At 41.6% G+C, this 18,911-nt stretch overlaps 2 protein-coding genes across 7 annotated transcripts in view; one reads left to right on the plus strand and one right to left on the minus strand.

Annotated features, from left to right (window-relative positions):
• Positions 1-15: 15 nt before the first annotated feature.
• The window catches only part of LOC114246952 (uncharacterized), a 152,156-nt gene continuing 133,260 nt past the window's right edge, over positions 16-18,911 (minus strand). For all 6 annotated transcript variants that reach the window (XM_089730711.1, XM_089730715.1, XM_089730713.1 and 3 more), the window contains 11 exons: positions 15,447-15,591; positions 13,673-13,850; positions 13,023-13,205; positions 12,321-12,525; positions 7,310-7,478; positions 6,544-6,683; positions 5,921-6,070; positions 5,672-5,807; positions 4,581-4,688; positions 3,633-3,726; positions 16-2,655 (listed from right to left, as the gene is read on the minus strand). In XM_089730711.1, the coding sequence (XP_089586837.1) occupies positions 2,489-2,655; positions 3,633-3,726; positions 4,581-4,688; positions 5,672-5,807; positions 5,921-6,070; positions 6,544-6,683; positions 7,310-7,478; positions 12,321-12,525; positions 13,023-13,205; positions 13,673-13,850; positions 15,447-15,591 (1,675 nt within the window). In that variant the 3' untranslated portion in view covers positions 16-2,488. The remainder of the gene's footprint in view (positions 2,656-3,632; positions 3,727-4,580; positions 4,689-5,671; positions 5,808-5,920; positions 6,071-6,543; positions 6,684-7,309; positions 7,479-12,320; positions 12,526-13,022; positions 13,206-13,672; positions 13,851-15,446; positions 15,592-18,911) is intronic.
• Positions 7,501-10,916, plus strand: LOC114246953 (esterase FE4-like). The gene is made up of 3 exons (XM_028179721.2): positions 7,501-8,289; positions 8,905-10,148; positions 10,622-10,916. The coding sequence occupies exons 1-3, from the start codon at positions 8,113-8,115 to the stop codon at positions 10,800-10,802; spliced, it is 1,602 nt and encodes a 533-aa protein (XP_028035522.2). The 5' UTR covers positions 7,501-8,112; the 3' UTR covers positions 10,803-10,916.

The raw sequence follows: 18,911 nt of genomic DNA on the forward strand, positions 1-18,911 counted from the left end.
TAAAGCAAAATCAAATGTTTATTACACATTTATTCGAACCAATATTCATACATTGTTACATTCTATATCTAGACTATGCCTATACAGAATAATTTAAGTACAAATACATACATTATAACCAATTGATTCAGCTTGTTGCATTGTAAACTAAATAACTTGATTTATTTTCATAAATTTGTTTTTTATACCAACTTAAAATGCAATGAAAATTACTTGTCACCACGGGAATGTTGTTTAAAACGTCATTGACACTGCAATGTCAACATGTCAAAAAAAAAACATATTTTTAATGTCATCATGTCAATTAAATTATCAGGTGTCAAGCTATGTTAAGTGTGTAATCTATGTGTCAAGCATTTTCCTTAAACGTACATTTTGTTAATGTTTTAATAAACAAGGCGTCTCGCTAAGATGCTAATATTTTCGACATGCTGTATTGAAGTACCAAGGACTTACATAAATTACATAAATCATATATAAAATTGTCCGCTTTCCATGACTAGGCAATATAAAACAGCGGCGAAATTTTATTAATTCTAAAATAACTTAAATTAAATGAATATTCAACTTAAAATTAATCAGTAGGCGTTTATTTATTTTTTTACATTCGGTAAAATCTCAATCGTAACTGTACATCTCACGAATCTATACAATAAAAGGATTTTCTCTTTAAGAGCGGATCCTTCGGTCAATGCATGAATTTTATCACTTATTCCTATACAAGACAATATAAGGTATTGTAAATATTTAACAAACTGTAAGATATATATGTATTTGAATTATTGATTTGAGTGTCATGCAATTGATTAGAATTATTTAGAAGATGTCCCAGAATCAACACGTAATGAAAAATTTGAAATATTAGTATAGTTTATTTTTTATTGCATAACAGTATCCAAGAGGCATGACGTGCTCTACTTTCGGTGCAATAAAACACTAAAATCCTACTATAACTCACAACTTTAATACGAAGGCAATGTCTGGACGGACATGTTTCTAATTTCAACACGAAAAACATTTATACTTTAGCACCATAATTTTCAAACGAATCAAATCCAATTTCTATAATTATTAAACGACTGTATTTTATTCACTGTTCATTTTCAAAAAGTGTGAATTCGTATTTTGAGAGAAAATAAGCAGTCGAAATTTATCTACTAGCCCGGTGACGCTGATATGGTCTCTCTAGACATTAGCTTAGATAGGGAAAAAAAGGTCAAAAACATGATGGATCGAAACGAAAAAAAAAACCAAATCCCTATGTTACATGTTTTTGGCGGACGACGTAAGCGTCATTTCAGCCACCGTGTCTCCTAGTTGGGAGCCTTTCAAAGACAATTTAGTAGAACTTGAAGGTAGGAAGAACCCTTTAAGATTTGTATTCTGTATTCTTACTAATATTACTAAGTAATTATTGACGCAATAGGTGAACCGACGAGTCAATAACAGCATCAATCATTACAGAGGAAACATCATCAAACATTACGTCATTACAGAGGACAGATTAGATTTTTTAGTAGAAACTAAATACATTTAAGAGTCGTTCATCAAAACGCAAATCTCTTAAGAGACAAGGAAATGTCAAGTTATTTAATTTCGCACTAAAGAGTGACAAAAGAGAATGACATCAGAATTCGCGTGCGCCTCAAAGTTCTTACTTTTGAATACTGACATATTATGTACATATTTACGACTATTTTATTTATTATTCGTTTTCTAATTAATCGAGTGCTTTGTTAAGGATATTGAATTTAACGAAAGGACGCAAATAAACAAGACAATTTTTACGAATGAGGCGAATTTGAATCCGTTGTACGTAAAGTTAACAGGTGGGCGGTCTGGCGATTCGATTCAGAGTAACTTCCTCTTGTTCCCTAGATCGACTCAGACTCAGAGTCTCTTGTTCCCTAGATCGACTCAGACTCACTTCCTCTTGTTCCCTAGATCGACTCAGACTCAGAGTCTCTTATTCCCTACTTCGACTCAGACTCAGAGTAGCTTCCTCTTGTTCCCTAGATCGACTCAGACTCAGAGGCTCTTGTTCCCTAGGTCGACTCAGACTCAGAGTCTCTTGTTCCCTAGATCGACTCAGACTCAGAGTCTCTTGTTCTCTAGATCGACTCAGACTCAGAGTCTCTTGTTCCCTAGATCGACTCGGACTCACTTCCTCTTGTTCCCTAGATCGACTCAGACTCAGAGTCTCGTTCCCTAGATCGACTCAGACTCAGAGGCTCTTGTTCCCTAGATCGACTCAGACTGAGAGTCTCTTGTTCCCTAGATCGACTCAGACTGAGAGTCTCTTGTTCCCTAGATCGACTCAGACTCACTTCCTCTTGTTCCCTAGATCGACTCAGACTCAGAGTCTCTTGTTCCCTAGATCGACTCAGACTCAGAGTCTCTTGTTCCCTAGATCGACTCAGACTCACTTCCTCTTGTTCCCTAGATCGACTCAGACTCAGAGTCTCTTATTCCCTACTTCGACTCAGACTCAGAGTAGCTTCCTCTTGTTCCCTAGATAGGTCCCGGAAAGCGCGAGCAGGCGGTACCGCTGTCGCAGGTTGCGGGCCCGGACGTGCGGGGACGCGATCTCGGCGGAGTAGGCCCCGGGGAACCAGCCCGCCTCTCCGTCCCGGGTGCGCTCGCCGTAGTACCAGCCTGAGCGGGAAAATAAATAATCCGGGAATAATCACCCACGATCATCTAGTATCTAAACTAGGGTTTCCCGTACCATGGAACCAGAGACTTAAGTACATATATACTTTTAAATATAATAATACGTACGTACATAGATACACTGCCGGCCAAAAGTTTAAGACCGCACTTGAATAACATAGAATGTAAAGAAGGATTTTTTATGAAAAATCCGTTATCTAACTATAGCCTTTTTTAGCATGTATTGCTAATATTTCTTTACGCTTTTAAAGTATAATGTTTATCGATCAGTGTTTTATTAGATGATTAAACAGGTTAATTAAATATTTAAAATTTAATTGGAGTTTTATTTCATTATCTCACTTTAGTTGAGGTGGTCTTAAACTTTTGGCCTGCAGTGTAATAAATATCCGGACAGAGAAATTAAACTAGTTAATCACACAAATGTTTGTCCGACATGGGAATCGAACCCACGATCTTCGGAATAGCAGTCAGAGGCGCTAGCCACAGCGTCACCAACCAATCAGTAAGATAACGCAATTTATTTGCAATCTTTTGACATCGCGCTCTTTCACGACTTCTCGTCAACTGTCCGCCGTGTTTTCTTGTCATTATTTTATAATTGTAATCACTGTTTTGGTGTGCAATAAAGCTCAGTAAGTAGGACCTCTTGTGAGTCCGCACGGGTAGGTACCACCGCTCTGCCTATTTCTGCCGTGAAGCAGTAATGCGTTTCGGTTTGAAGGATGGGGCAGCCGTTGTAACTATCCTGAAACCTTGGAACTCGTATCTCAAGGTAGGTGGCGGCATTTACGTTGTAGATGTCTATGAGCTTCGGTAACCACTTAACACCAGGTTTGAGTTCGTACACCCATCTAAGCAATAAAAAAAGGATATATTCTCTCTCTCTATCTCTCTTTCTCTCTCTCTCTGTCTCTGTCTATAGCGGGTTGTACAGATCGAAGTGAGAAGCAGCTCACCTTCGGCCGTTTTCCTGGTGACGTTGACGACGTCGCCCTCGGCCAGCGACAGCTCGTCGGGCTGCGCGGCGCCGTACGCGTACAGCGCGCACACCTGCGGCGCCGCCGACACGGTTACACACACAACGCGACCGCCGACAGACTTGGGGCACTGGGCCTCAAGTGCGTCGGGTCGCACTAGGGTTGCCATCCGGAGATAGCGGTGATGGATTTACGCTCAGCCCCGCGCGATCGGGCCTAGGGCGGCGTGACTTAAGGGACGGCAAAATTATTTCAATGCAAAAATTTTAGAGACGAAAAACAATTCACGACAAGTCTCCTTTGAAAATGAGTTCAGATTAATTACAAAGTTATTTTAAATTTTAATCATCATTAGTCATCAAGCCTAAATCCATCACTTGGAGATAGTTTACATACAGAGTGCACAGAGATCTCAATGAGATCACCAGATAGATTGTAAAGAATAAGCGAAGATGTTCCACCAATAATATTTTTTTGTTTGTAAATAGGCAGTTTCTTTGAATTATTATTAGCACGATTCAGGTTTATGTTGGATTATTTCTATTCGTTTAAAAGCTACAGCTGAGCTAGCTGATAGCTACATTGACGGAGACAATCCTGACAATCCTGACAAGCTTTGTGTAGTGTAAGTGTTTGCGGTGTATGCACGGTGTGGTGAATCTACTGTGTAGTGTATATACTGTGTAGTGTATATACTGTGTAGTGTATATACTGTGTAGTGTATATACTGTGTAGTGTATATACTGTGTAGTGTATATACTGTGTAGTGTATATACTGTGTAGTGTATATACTGTGTAGTGTATATACTGTGTAGTGTATATACTGTGTAGTGTATATACTGTGTAGTGTATATGCTGTGTAGTGTATATACTGTGTAGTGTATATGCTGTGTAGTGTACTCTGTGCAGACGGCAGTGCGTGCGTACCTGCGGACAGTCCCAGCCGGCGTAGACCGCCTCCCCGGGCGCGGCGGCGGGCAGCCACAGCGCCTCGCGCCATCGCGACACCTCCGTCTCACTGCCGCACGACATCAACTGCAACAAACACACAACAGTGTTCGTAGATTAGTGTCGTCGCTCATGATGGTAGCCACCAGTCCGGGCTCGCGTTGGTAAGACCGTGGTCATCATCATCATGGTCGGTTATTCTTGGCAGAGCAGTCATGGTCAAGTGGAATCTTTGTTTATTCAAGCCTTGACAGCTGTTCTCCACAGTTCGCGAACTGAGGCTTGGCGCACGATTATCTGATCAGCCCAGCGGATAGGGTTGGTCAATTAATATCTCTCAAAAGTTGTCGTCAACAGTGCAATCCAGGAATATTTTGGACACGTATCGCGACGGTCAGCAGAGTGTATCGAGAAACTTGTTGTTCAGGATAGGGACAATGATCGTGGTCACGTATGGCCTTTATGCCATACAATCTGACCTCATCTCTCAACGTGACTGGTCGCGTCCAAATAGTGTCCTACGAACCCCGGTAATCGCCGAACGACCTGTCTGCCAGCAGCCTCGAGGGGCCATTGTGGCTTAACTCTGACATTTTGAATAATAAATGTTTCTATTCAAAACCGCCATCTTATCACACATGTTACACTATTACACGTTATTTGTAGACTGCTATAGTCATCCTTCAAATATGCTTTAAATAGCAGGTCCACGAGCACGACCCTACTGTTAGCTCGAGGTCTGAAGCACGGACAGCCGCCACCGACCTCACGCTGCTAGGTGGGTGACGCCAACGGACCTTCTAGGTAGGTGAAGTCGATTGTGGTACGTGTCCAATATTCCTCCGCTGCGACCATCGCTAATTGTACGAGAAACGTAAATGTCTTTAGTTGTTTAGGTTTAGCTTTGGTGGTTATTAATCGCGCACCACCCGCCACTCGGCGAGGGCGCTGGAACAGCCACCTCCCGGACTCACAACAGCTCTACCGACTACCATCACGATCCGACCAACGGCCAGGGCAAACACACATGAACATCGATTTGTATTATATATAGGTATACATTCCCTCACCATTTCGACGGTCCTTCCCTCGTGGTTGTCGAGGAGGGTGAGGAGCAGCGCGTGCTTGGTGGCGGCCACTCCCTCCGCGCTGCACACCTCCAGCAGCGAGCGCGGACAGTGGTCCACCGCCACGTACGACTCCTCGCTGGAGGAACGGAACCAACATTACTGCTATAGCCAGGCAGACATTGCTATTTACTGGCCGCACCTCAGATTACTGACAATCGCGTATAAGAACGTCCCTATATGAGAACTGACCCTTTCTTCTTGGTGACGACGAGCAGGTCGTTGAACAGGAACACGTGCAGGGGAACCTTGTGGAACTTCTTGCCGAAGGTCAGCTTCAGTTCGTCATTCTTCCAAACCAGCTGCGTCATCTCGCCGGACCGGACCAGCCACCTCACCGGCCTGAACATGTCGACAATATATTGAAATACGTGTCTACAGTTTTAGCTCACATTCTGAACGTTAATGTTGGTAAATGACCGATTTGATGTGAAGTGGATGTCGAGAATGCGCAAGAACATTGTTAATATCCTATCGGTCTTTATTCAGATCACACTTTCTAGTATATAGACTGATGGCACTATGGTGGTTATGGGACATATCGTGAAGCTCCGCTTACCGCTGTTAGCTATTACCATCCTATTTATGCCGCGAATGTATTCCCGGTTGAGACGTAGAATTAATTTCCTGTTAGAATTGAGACTTAGGCCTCGACTCTCATATCTCAAGGTTGATGAAGGTATTAATGTAGTGATGTCTATGAGCTCGTTCACAAGTTTATACAGTAAAATAATAATAATAGTGATTTTGTTGCCAGTCGCTGTATACCCAGCCTACCAGCAGTAGTGGGGCAGTGGGGTCGGGGACGGACGTACCGTCGGTCCCGGCGCGCCAGGGCGGGCCCCAGGTCGGGCGGGTGGCGCACGCCGGCCGGGAACTCGATGACGCGCGCCAGTCGGTACATCTCCTCCACGCGCTCCGTGTTGCGGGCGCCCTCGTTGCACTGCTGGACGTACTGCGGGGAACAAGGGCAATCATCTCACTCGAGTGGCCCTACCGACACTACCATGCAGTCGGACGTGTGAGTACTTCGCGGCGGAAACCCATCTGGTTTCCCCCCCACAACAATGCGCCTTACCAAAATAGTTACCGTTCACATTTCCGTGTAGGTCAAATCTATAATTGTCTGAGTTACGCGAGCCCGGCCCAAAGTACATCGCTTGGGTCATGATGGGACCTGCATCTTTTTGTACAAAACCAGGGTTAAAAAGGCGCAAACAATTCTGTTTAGGCGTACTGTGAGTTCAAAACATTTCGGCCGCAAAGCAGGTAGCCGGTTGTAGATTGGCCAGACTTTGGAGACTTCGTGATGTCTACGGACCCGATAATAATCTAAGACCAAACTAGATGAGAGGCTGAGCTGTTTTAGTACAAATCAAACAATAATTATGCTCCGGCCAGTGGGACTATGTGTTTATTCATCTATATATGTATTTTCCTAAAGTTTTCGTATACTCCATCACCTGACTCTTATTATCTTTCTTCGTCTACAGTAGTGGTCTCTAACATAGATGTCAGACATGGGCGTAATCCCAATCCTCACGTAAAATATAGATCACGTTGCATTAGTATTAAGCTTACATTGTTCAGAGTAGCCAGTGCATGCATGCACGCCTCATACTCTTCGTCTTCTGATGAGAGGTTCTTCAACACCGCATCCATCAACAATGGGAGTCTCGTCACTCGCTGCATCGGTAGCATCAGGAACGAGTGGAGGGATAGACTCTGGCAAGCCGGGTGACTCTCTAGCCTGTGACCGAGTGATAATTTTTTTTATTTGTTTTTTATTGCTTAGATCGGTGGACGAGCTCACAGCCCACCTGGTGTTAAGTGGTTACTAGAGCCCATAGACATCTATAACGTAAATGCGCCACCCATCTAAATATAATATAGCTGTCTCTTTCTCTCGATCTACGCACATGTGAGTACTCAGGTGGCAATATGTATGACGCGGCGTGTTTTCATTCACAGAGACGATAAGAATTGGTCGATTAAAATGATCACATTTAAAGAGCTCACTTAACTGACCATGATATGTACTGTTTTCATGAATCATGATGTTTTTGGACAACATTTACTAATTTAATTTCCGCCTATTTCTGCCGTGAAGCAATAATGCGTTTCGGTTTGAAGGGCGGGGCAGCCGTTGTAACTACATATACTGAGACCTTAGAACTTATATCTCACGGTCGATAACAGATTTAATTATGCAGGAAAGATAGAGAATTTCAGAGATCCTATCGATAAGAGACGATTACGGATGAGTGACAATGCATATCAGACTTATTTGATTTCACGGAGATTGTTGCTCCGTTATCATTTTGAGATACAGGTCTTATATAAAATATCTAACAGCGCACAAACAGCACATTTCCAGTGCAAGTATGCTGCGATTGGTTGCTGTTTTGGGCTTGTTGTCGGCGGTGGCTGCCCGGTTGAGGATAGACCCGCTTGTTGATACTCAGCGGGGACTCATCAGGGGACTGAGGTCCGAAAATGGAAAGTTCTCGAAGTTTTTGGGCATACCGTACGCACTAGTCGACGAGGACAATCCTTTCGGGGTGAGTACGGTTTTTTTTCCTACCTATTCTAGTAGCCTCGAGGGGTTATACTAGATTCACAGAATGAGTAGGTGAGCTCATGGGGCTCTAACCTGACGACATTGCTAACACTAGCCCTAGCAAGAGCAGTGCTTCGCAGAATCTACCGCCGGATCGGCCTCCGGCCGTCAGATGACGGGGGCGAGAGCGAGTTCCCTCTACTCGATATCGAAACGAACGGTTCGATAAGAAGTCTCATATGATGAGCACGAGTCAGTCAGGCACTCCCATGTTATACAGCTTATAAATCAAACCGATATGCCAGACTTTATCGAACGCCTTTGCGATATCGAAGAAGAGGGTTCCGGTCGGGATTAGTTTCCGCTTATTTAGCTCTATTAAAATATGCTCCGTGAGGCGGTGCACTTGTTGTATGCACGACTGTTTGGCGTGAAACCCAAACTGCTCGTCGATCAATATCGTCGTCTTTTTGGAAGAGATGTAGTACCAGAAGCGTTTCCGAAGGAGTCGTTCGTATATTTTGCCTATCCAGCGATAAGAGGAGACTAATCGGACGGTACCGTAAAATAGTAATTGTAGTATTATATCGAAATCAAAGAACGTTTTATTTTTCAGCAATCAGTACCACACCCTGGTTTCGAAGAGACATTCGAAGCGTACGATGATTCCGTAGTTTGTCCTCAAGTTACTAATAACGTCGGAGTTGGTAGTCTCCAGTGCTTGAACCTGAACGTTTATGTTCCAAACACGGCTACATCGCGCTACAAGCGCCCCGTGATGGTTTGGATCCACGGAGGAGGCTACACTAGCGGCAGCGGGACAGAGCGGGACTACTCCTTCGATGACCTGGTCCGACATGACGTCATCGTCGTATCGGTCAGCTACCGACTCGGACTCTATGGGTTCTTATGTTTGGACAGTCCTGATTTTCCCGGCAACCAGGGTATGAAGGACCAGGTTCTTGCTTTGAGATGGATTAAGGAAAATATCGAAGCGTTCGGCGGAGATGCCTCTAAAATAACCTTATTTGGAGAAAGTGCTGGCGGCGCCGCTGTCGAGCTACACCTACTGACCGACCAGGATAAGCTGTTCAATCAGGTGATCATTCAGAGTGGATCTGCTTTCTTTCCTGGGGGTATTGGGCAACCTAGCAACCGTGTTCCAATAGAAATAGCAAGCCAGCTGGGATTCAAAACTGACAACTTCTTAGAGGCGGTAAAGTTTCTGGCCGGTCAAGATCCCCACCTGGTGGTCGCAGCCAGCGCTTCTCAAAGCTCTACGTTAAGAGGCAGTACACTCAGACCTTGCCTAGAAAACAAATACGACGGAGTTGACATTTTTCTTTCCGACTTTCCTGAAAATTTAGAGGCTAGAAACATTCCTGCTATTTATGGAGTAACCAATAAAGAATTTCTAACATTACATGCTTATGTGACCCCAGAAGACTACGAGGTGACAGGAATTCAAACTTTTCTGGAACGGGCTTTCAACTTGACTGATAACGAGATGGAAGACCACGTGAGACATTTCTACATCGGAGACGAGACGCTGACCGAGGAGTTTTTCGATGAGTTTATAGATTTTGCGTCTGACTATTACTTCAACTACGCCGTCCAGCGGTCTATAAAGAAGTCATTGGCTGACGGTAACAAGGAGGTATATTACTACGTGTTCTCGTACGACGGAGGCAGGAATGCCATGAAGGAGTACCTCGGCATAACGGCGGAGGGCGCTGCGCACGCGGACGAGCTCGGCTACCTGCTGGCCGTGGATGCGGTCCCGGGACAACACATCGCCGAGGAGGACCAACTGATCATCGATAGGATCACTACTCTTTGGGCTAATTTTGCTAAATACGGGTACGTTCAGCTAATACGCACATACCTACATATGTACCGATAAACAATTTGAGTAATGGAACTCCAAATGCAACAATTGAGTTCTTTACATTTTCTTTTGTTTTATTACTTAGGCGGTTAGACTAGCTCATGACCTTTCTGGATCCATAGGAACCCATAAACATCTACAATGTACATAAATACCACCACCCACTTTGAGACATGAGTTCTAAGGTTTGAGTTTTTACAGTACAACGGCTGCCCCCACTCTTCAGACCGAAATGCATTACTGTTTCACGATAGAACTGGTACCTACTCGCGCAGACATTACACGATATTATTCCTTCACCGTGGAAGTCATTCGTGTACATAATTATGTTAAGTACGTATTGCATTAGAAAAACTGCAGTGGGCGTCTTATCCTTTAGGCCACGACTTCAACGTTACAGAGATCAATGTGTATAGATGTCGTTTGATGCCTTTCTATGTTCTAGCAACCCTACCCCTGAGCCGACGGACCTGCTGCCGGTCGTGTGGTCGACAGTAGAAGGTAACAAGCGGCCGTATCTGGACATCGATACCGACCTGCAGCTCAGAAGCAGGCCCTTCCACTACCGGATGGCCTTCTGGGATCTCTTGTATAAGCTCTATGGAGAATTGGAGCGCAAGAACTAAAAGGCCGAAATAAACGATGAACCAGTACAAGATACGGTTTGTACGACGACAAGAATACTAACCAGGACGCTTATATACATAAATGTAGTCTACATAAATTGAATCTATGCATTTTAGATGTTTTTCATTTATTATAGTTTCTCCCGGCAGATATGACGTTTTAGAATGAACCATTCCAAGCTTGTTCGTGTTTTAATTTTATATAACAAAATAATCTCAAAAAAAAAACGACTAATCCCCGTATCTTTAGTCGTTCACACGAGTTTAACTCTACTCGACTCAACCTTCAACGCGCGTTTTGGTATGCTTGATCGTAAAAATAACCTCCACTCAAACGTCCCTCGAAAGAAATCCTCACCGGAGTGGAGTAATTGAACTGTTAAGTCAAGACGCGACGTACCTTGAACGTTCCTCAAAACCTCGAAACAGCGTCTAGTAGATACAAGATGACTTCTGATAGCAGTTTTGAAGAATTTATTGACTATATTGTTGATAACAGAGTGTATAATGAATTGTCCATCGCAAAGGTATTTGGGAGATGCGGATAACCCCTTGGAAGTTTACGACGACGACGAAATCCGAAAACGTTACAGACTTAGCAAAAATTCGGTTGTGCATATTCTGCTGCTTTTGTATACTAACAATATTAATGAAAACAATCGCGGACTACCTGTAACGCCGATATTACAAGAGCTAATTGCTCTGAGACTTTACGCAACACGCAATTTTAAGATTCATGCATAATGTGCTTTTGTGTATACATATTATAGAATATCAATATTTTACAACTTTCATTTGGATCATGTGGTATGTCTATTTTAATTTATTAATAATTTATAATTTTATTTTACTTTTATTTATTTTTCAATGCGACTACTGTCAAACAGACAGTGGCAGCTTGACTTTGACATTAAACAATAACCATAGACTAAGATCTCTATGGGTTTGATGCTGACTTGATAAAATTTTCCTCGAACAGATGACGTCATGGTGACGCAATACCTCGACTCTACCTCACTCGGGTAGAGTTGAGGAATATTGTAATGGTCGACTAAAAATACCAAACTCGAGTAAGTTTTGGAGGAATGCTTGAGGCATCGTCGACTGAGTTAGAGTGGAGGATTATTTCAGGAAATGTCTAAGGATATGGGTATAATTGTCTTAAGCAGAGTCTTTTTCTTCAATGTTTTCGCTTCGCCTCATTGCACTAGTAGGAAATAAAATAAGAATTCTAACTAATTCCTAAATTAATCTTAGTGTTCATAGTAAAAAATTTTTTTTGTCGGTATTTTAGTGACAATATTCTTGAGACGGACACGACAAAATGATTGGGACTTAATTATCGTTATTAAAAGAAACATATTACAAACTTACTGGTGGTAGGAACTCTTGTGAGTCCGTACGGGTAGGTAATGCGTTTCGGTTTGAAGAGCGGACAGCCGTTGTAGCTATACTGAGACCTTAGAACTCATATCTCAAGGTGGGTGGCACATTTACCACTTAACTCGTTTTCAATACCTCTTAAGGGCCGTAGCGAAAGCCGGTCTCTCCCGAAGCCTCTGCAGCGCTTTCACCATCAGCGCCTGGTTCTCGCAGTACTTGACGTAGACCTGGAAATGCTCCTCGGCGTGGTGCCGCACTATGTCGCAGATCCCTTGCAGCAGAATGTTCTCTTGCCAGCACTTTTCCAATTCATTCATGAGCAACTGCGAGCATTTCCGTACTGCGATGGATAGAAAAAAAATCTATATTTATGAGATAAAGTAACAAAAATCCCTGTCTAAGTTTTGTCTCATACTGACAAGCGTCATTTCTAATTCAACAGAAAGGGACAAAATACAGTGTAACTATTACAAGGTGTTTTTGTATAAAATAAAATACTGATTTCTTTCACCATTAGCTAGCACTGGTAGCGTAGATTAATATTATTAATACGTTTTTCACCTTAAGCACAGATTCATGCTAATTTCAAAATTCCGGAACTAATATCACAATAAATATGAAGTTCCAGTATTTTGGAGGCATATCCATATTATCCTCTACGTTTGACGTCAACGACCTTAAATTAATCTACCTACTCCGACCTCTAGTAATAACTCATTTTCACTATGCTTAGCGAATAAATGATTTCTTTCTATTTTGAAATGTTTTTCAAATTAATAGATAATGAACTTTTATTCATAGTTGAGTCCAAATATCCAAAGTCGTTTTTTGTCTCACCTGGCAGTATAGTGGAGAAGAGTGTCTCCCAGTCGTCCCGTGGTAGGATGTGTGGGTCCCTGAACGCTGGATGAGCCACGAACTGAGATTCCAACACGTTCAGAGAGTTCAGGTACGAAGCTTCAGAGGTGAGCAGCTCGAATTTCGCCTCTTGCAGGCGTTTCTGTGCCGGCGCCAGTGAGCCTGCGGGGAGCGTACCTTCACATCGATTCCCAAGACTTCACGAACCACTTGGTTTGTTTTTTTGCCTACCTAATCGTTGGTGGCCTAAGGGGCTGAATCTACTACCGGATCGGAATCGCGATCCACTGAGAAGATCCGGCGAGAAACTCAGCGAGTTGTGTCTATGGGCTAGTTCGCACGTCAAACTCTTCATCGGAGTCGACGAGTTGGACGAGGACGGTGACCGGTGCTTGAGGAGCCTAGAGTGGATCCGGGGATCCGACAAGACATGTTTTGGGCGACGGCGGCTTTGCTTTGCCCCGTCGCCTGGGTCCACGATAAGAGAGTTATCGTGCAGCGTTGCTTTTCAAAGTAAGCCATTTGATGTTAACTAGTGGCAAGGCGCGTTTTAAACTCGCAACGGTACCATCATTCTGCCTGAAGGTTGGGACAGCTGTTGTTATTATTATTATTATAAGTATACTGACTGAGCACAGCGGAGTTGAGGACCTCCGGGACCTCGCACCACAGCGTGCGCGCCGGCCCGCGCGGCGACACCAGCGCCATGGCGGACGGCCGCGCCGGCTCGGGGGGCGGGGCCTGCGCGCCCGGCACGCCCGCCTCGTACCCGTCAGAGTCCGAGTCGCCGGTCTCCCGGTAGATCGACTGGACAACAAATTATCATCATTGATTATTTTATTTATAACTTTATATACTAGACAGTATAAAGGCGGACTTAATGCAATAGGCGTTTTCTGACAGTCTACCTTAGGGGGGTGCAGAGATAAACCTTGGTAGGTGTAGTGTTATAGTGATATTAGGTACTTAAACATATTATATAACATACATAATATTTATAGATACAAATACTCGTACTTATTATTCAATTTAATGATACGGTGTACCTGAATTACCTTGGTAATGTGAGGAGGGGGATTGCTAAATTTTTTTTCCTACCTATTCTGATAGCCTTGAGAGGTTATTTCAGCTTCACCCTAACGTGTAAGTGAGCTCACGGGGCTCAAATCGGAGTGTTGCTAACACTGGCCCTAACAAGGGGCAGTGCTTCGCAGAATCTACCACCGGATCGGAAACGCGACCCAATGAGAAGATCCAGTGAGAAACTCAGTGGGCTGTGTCTGTGGGTTAATTCACTCGGACGGTGACGGTGATTGCTAAAATAATTCGATGGACTGTATGAAAAATGAATTAAGGGTGTGCAGAGTAGACATGATGCATGAGAGGCCTGAATGGAAAAAGAGGACATGCCGACGACATGTCGGGATGTGCAGGTGTGGGATAAGCAAGAAAAAGAAAAAAACTGCGCAAGAATTTTAAGGTATCTTCTTTTACAGCGTTTCATACTTATTTTTAATGATTACTTTTAGTTAATCTATACCTTCCTGGCTTTAACCTCATTACAACAATAATAACAATGAATTCAGACAATAACAATAAATCTGGACATTGTCAACACCAGGAGACAAGCCGATCGTCGAGTTCAGTTCAGAGAATTAGAATATCACTCGTCTCACAGAGCGGCGTTCGTTGTCTGAGCTTGCGCACCGCGGCGAAGGACGCGAAAATTACACTAATTAACGTGAATTGAAACTAAACTTGTTAATTGGCTATTGACTGTGTGTTCACTTGTTATTTGCAGTCTTTGTAGGTATTTTTTTTAATTCCCTACATGAGTGAATGAGATCACCACCACCATCACGGACCACCGGCTCATAAGGGTTTACTAGCTTGAAACATGATGTCAAAATCTAAAATTTATTTTGTGTATGCTAGCTCACATCCCAAAACTTTTTATATAAAATAATTAAATAAGAAAATTCATTGGTCGTTTAATTCGTCCTTAATTTTTTTTCCTACCTATTCTAGTAGTCTCGAGCGATTATGCTAGATTCGCGAGAACGAGTAGGTGAGCTCACGGGACTCTAACCTGACGACGTTGCTAACACTGGCACTTACAAGAGCAGTGGTTCGCAGAATCTACCACTGGATCGGAAACGCGACCCACTGAGAAGATCCGGCGAGAAACTCAGTGGGCTGTGTCTATGGGTTAATTCGCTCGCCGCGCCTTTCGTCGCAAGCGACGGGTTCGACGGGGACAGTGACCGGTGCTTGTGGTACCTAAAAGCAACGTTAATGGATCGGGAGGATCCGTAATGACGTGTATTGGGCGACGTCGACAAGGCTACCAGTGAATAGGTAGGGAAAATAAATGTTCGTAAATCGTTTCTGAGTAACATTTACCTCGACTTTGGCTGCGTTATAGAACTGGTAGAGCGGCTCGTGCGTGAACAGCGACCGGGGCAGCGGCGAGGCGGGGTGCGACCCTGAAGACGCGCCGGAGGATGTCGAGAGGTTCCCGGCTTGGTACAGACCAGCTTCCGCGTACCTGCAGACGAAACAGCATTCTTAAGAACGTTTTTAAAGCGTGCGTTGAATTTGAGCTATGATTAAAAATATTATTTTAGTTTAATCTCATTTTTATTTATTAATCTATATATTAATACGTGAAGCAAAAACATAACATTACATTCTACATCTAGACTATGCCTATTCAGAATAATTAAAGTACAAATACACATATTATAACCAATTGATTTATTTTGTTGCATGGTAAACTAAATAACTTCATTTATCTCCATAAATTTGTTTATTAAAATATTTTTCTGCAGCCAAAAACATTAGTGTATTTTTAAACCAACTTAAAATACGATGAAAATTACTTGTCACCATGGGAATCTATATATTAATACGTGAAGGAAAAACTTTGTACACCTTTTTACGATAGTTGCGCGGACGGAGAAGTATAAAATTTCCCACACTTACAGAGAATATAGAGAAGTAGTACAGAATGTTAATATTTTATAAAATATGCTTAAAAAAACCTACATTAAATCAATTAAAAAAACATTACACATACTACCATAAATTAAAAATAAATTAAAATACCTAGAAGACGAAACCGTAAAAGCGTTTTAAATCTTAATTTTATTTTCCAAAGGTTATTATTACCTACATAGCTACTATTTCGTAGCGCTATTACACACAGGAAATGACTTGAGAACGCCAAAATGAAATTTAGAATTGTCATTGCTACTCTTATGTCTAGATACGCTGGCACACGAGTCGAACATGAGTTGATACCAATAAATTTCATAAATAGCTACCCGTTAACACAAGACCGTTGGTGTGTAAGTTCAAAGTGTGACGACCGTAAACCTATAAAATGGGAGACCTGCAAGTTGGTTTGCAGATTGATTAACCAGAAGAAACCTTAATAAAAATGTGTATATATAAATTTAACATTATTATTTAGTATTTAACTTTAATCACGATAAATGAGGTGCTGTTGACCTCAGTAGTAATCCGAATAATCTTTTTAAGCGTCAACAAAATTTTAAGCCGTCAAACCGGAATTATATAATATCTGTCTATAATCTGTCGTCCTTTGACATCTAGCGTCGTTGTTTCGTACGAGATTTTGCAATACTATGTAGTTCAGAGGACTGATTAAAAATATTTTTACGGAAATCTAACTAGTTCTTGTACATTTAATTCTCAACAACTATCCGTATCGGCTCGAGAGTGTAATTTGGTAAAGCATAAAAGTATTTTTTTTATTGCCCTTGTAGGCAGACGAGTATACAGCCCACCTGATGGTGAGTGGTTACCGTCTCTCATGGACGTCAGCAATGCCAGGGGCAGAGTTAAGCCGCTGCCTTCTAATACTCTCCACAAGCCTTGTTTGAAGAAGGAAGATTTGAATTCTAATCTGTGAAAACCCAAGATTGTAATATTCTTGGCTTCTCGACCAAGTCGTTAAGAAGTTATCATTTCAAAACGTTCGCTATTCATAAGGAAATTAGTCGACAAAATTTAGCGGTATGGTAAACCATTATCTAATCAGTCGAAGAATCCGGAAGATTACGTGCAATATCTCGGAATATTATCGACCGTTTCCTGTTTGTATCAATAAAAAATAATTTGTTTATTAATTTGCGTTAATAATTTAATAGTATATATTTAATAATAATATTTTTATAATTGAAATATAATTATCATATAATTGGATAATGGAATATGGAAGAATGGAATATAATTGGATAAATATAATTGAAAACTCCCGTACTACACTATCATGCATTTGACACACACACATATGTATACATGTACTCTATGTTTATTGTCAAACTTTTGTTATTGCTTAAAGTCTATGGTCAAATTGAGTATGGGTTAATATTTTTTATCTTTAACATTATTTGTTTATATTGTAGTCTTGGCAAAATCTGTGATTATAGAAGTATAAAGACGACAATAGAATCATAATAGTGTACAAACTTATAATTTCAATTAATAATAGTCGAATTTCGACTACCGGGGCACAACTAGTATGTTAAAATAAATAATAGTTTAAAAAACTAACAAAATACGCTTTTATAGAAAATCCAAAATAACTACTCATATCTGTTCATAAAATATTTATAACTACTTATACCATGCATCCCACGCTTTTTTACAATAAAATCATTTTTTTTACACTATTTTTAATTTAAATTTATTAAAATTTATTTTCTATTTTTTAGTTGGATTTTCTATGAAAGCGTATTTTGTTAGTTTTTTTAAATTATTTAAAACTTTTAATTTTTTAGTTGAATTTCAATTTTTTAAATATCGAATTGTCATCGGTCCTTAATAAGTATACTAAAATTCGAGTTAATCCGACGTTTTGAAAATCATGTTCAAAGATTCCGTTACAAACATACATAATGAGTCTGAAGCTAATAAAGCGTATTAATGATTGATTTCCACAGACAAATATAACGGCCATCGAGACATTAACGAGTTACCGAAAGGCTCCCTTTCGAATTTAAATTTATGGGGTCAAGTATGATCACAGCAGCTGCGGTACACGCGAGCCGTTGCGACAATTTGATTTCGCTTTTTTTTTGAGTCGTATTTAAAAACACTATTCACGTACCCGATTACAATAACACAAAATCACAATGATACACACAAAACTTATCGAACACAGAGAGTATTCAAACTAAAAAGACAGGTGTCTGTCCGTAAAGTCGCACTTCACACAACGCCCAGATAAGTACGATGAGCGTATTCTACACAATTGATAACGCAATTCAAAAAAGGACACGAAAAATAAACTTCAAATAGTACTGAATTGAATGGTGTTTAAGTGAGAGAGTTTGAGTGCAACCGCCGACCCGACCAACGGTCGTCTGACCACGCACATAATAGCAGAATTAAGTTAGGGCTTGGCTCGAGTTGGAAGCGAGTAGCGACACACCCGAGACGCTTCGTAATTCGCTTCGGTTTTCGCGTATCGTAGACGCAATAAATTTTTTTTTTATTGCTTAGATGAGTGGTCGAGCTCACAGCCCACCTGGTGTTAAGTGGTTACTGAAGCCCATAGACATCTACAACGTAAATGCGCTACTCACCTTGAGATATAAGATATAAGGTCTCAAGTATAGTTACAACGGCTGCCCCACCCTTCAAACCAAAACGCATTTCCGGCAGAAATAGGCAGGGCGGTGGTACCTACCCGCGTGACTGACAAGAGGTCCTACCACCAGTAGGACTTACTTTTACGTTTTTTATTATCGTAATTATATTTCCGAAAATTCGTATACTTTTTCGTGTTTACAGTTTCCTACTTCTAAGTACTTTGTTTTTACAGTTTTCGTGGTCACT

This window comes from Bombyx mandarina, chromosome 10 (assembly GCF_030267445.1).
Source record: "Bombyx mandarina strain Sakado chromosome 10, ASM3026744v2".
NCBI classification, from domain to species: domain Eukaryota; kingdom Metazoa; phylum Arthropoda; class Insecta; order Lepidoptera; family Bombycidae; genus Bombyx; species Bombyx mandarina.

Coding starts and splice junctions, on each gene's coding strand:
- LOC114246953 (XM_028179721.2), top strand. CDS start 8,113: ATGCTGCGATTGGTTGCTGTTTTGGGCTTGTTGTCGGCGGTGGCTGCC. Junction 8,290..8,904: donor ACGAGGACAATCCTTTCGGG/GTGAGTACGGTT, acceptor TTTATTTTTCAG/CAATCAGTACCACACCCTGG. Junction 10,149..10,621: donor GCTAATTTTGCTAAATACGG/GTACGTTCAGCT, acceptor TCTATGTTCTAG/CAACCCTACCCCTGAGCCGA.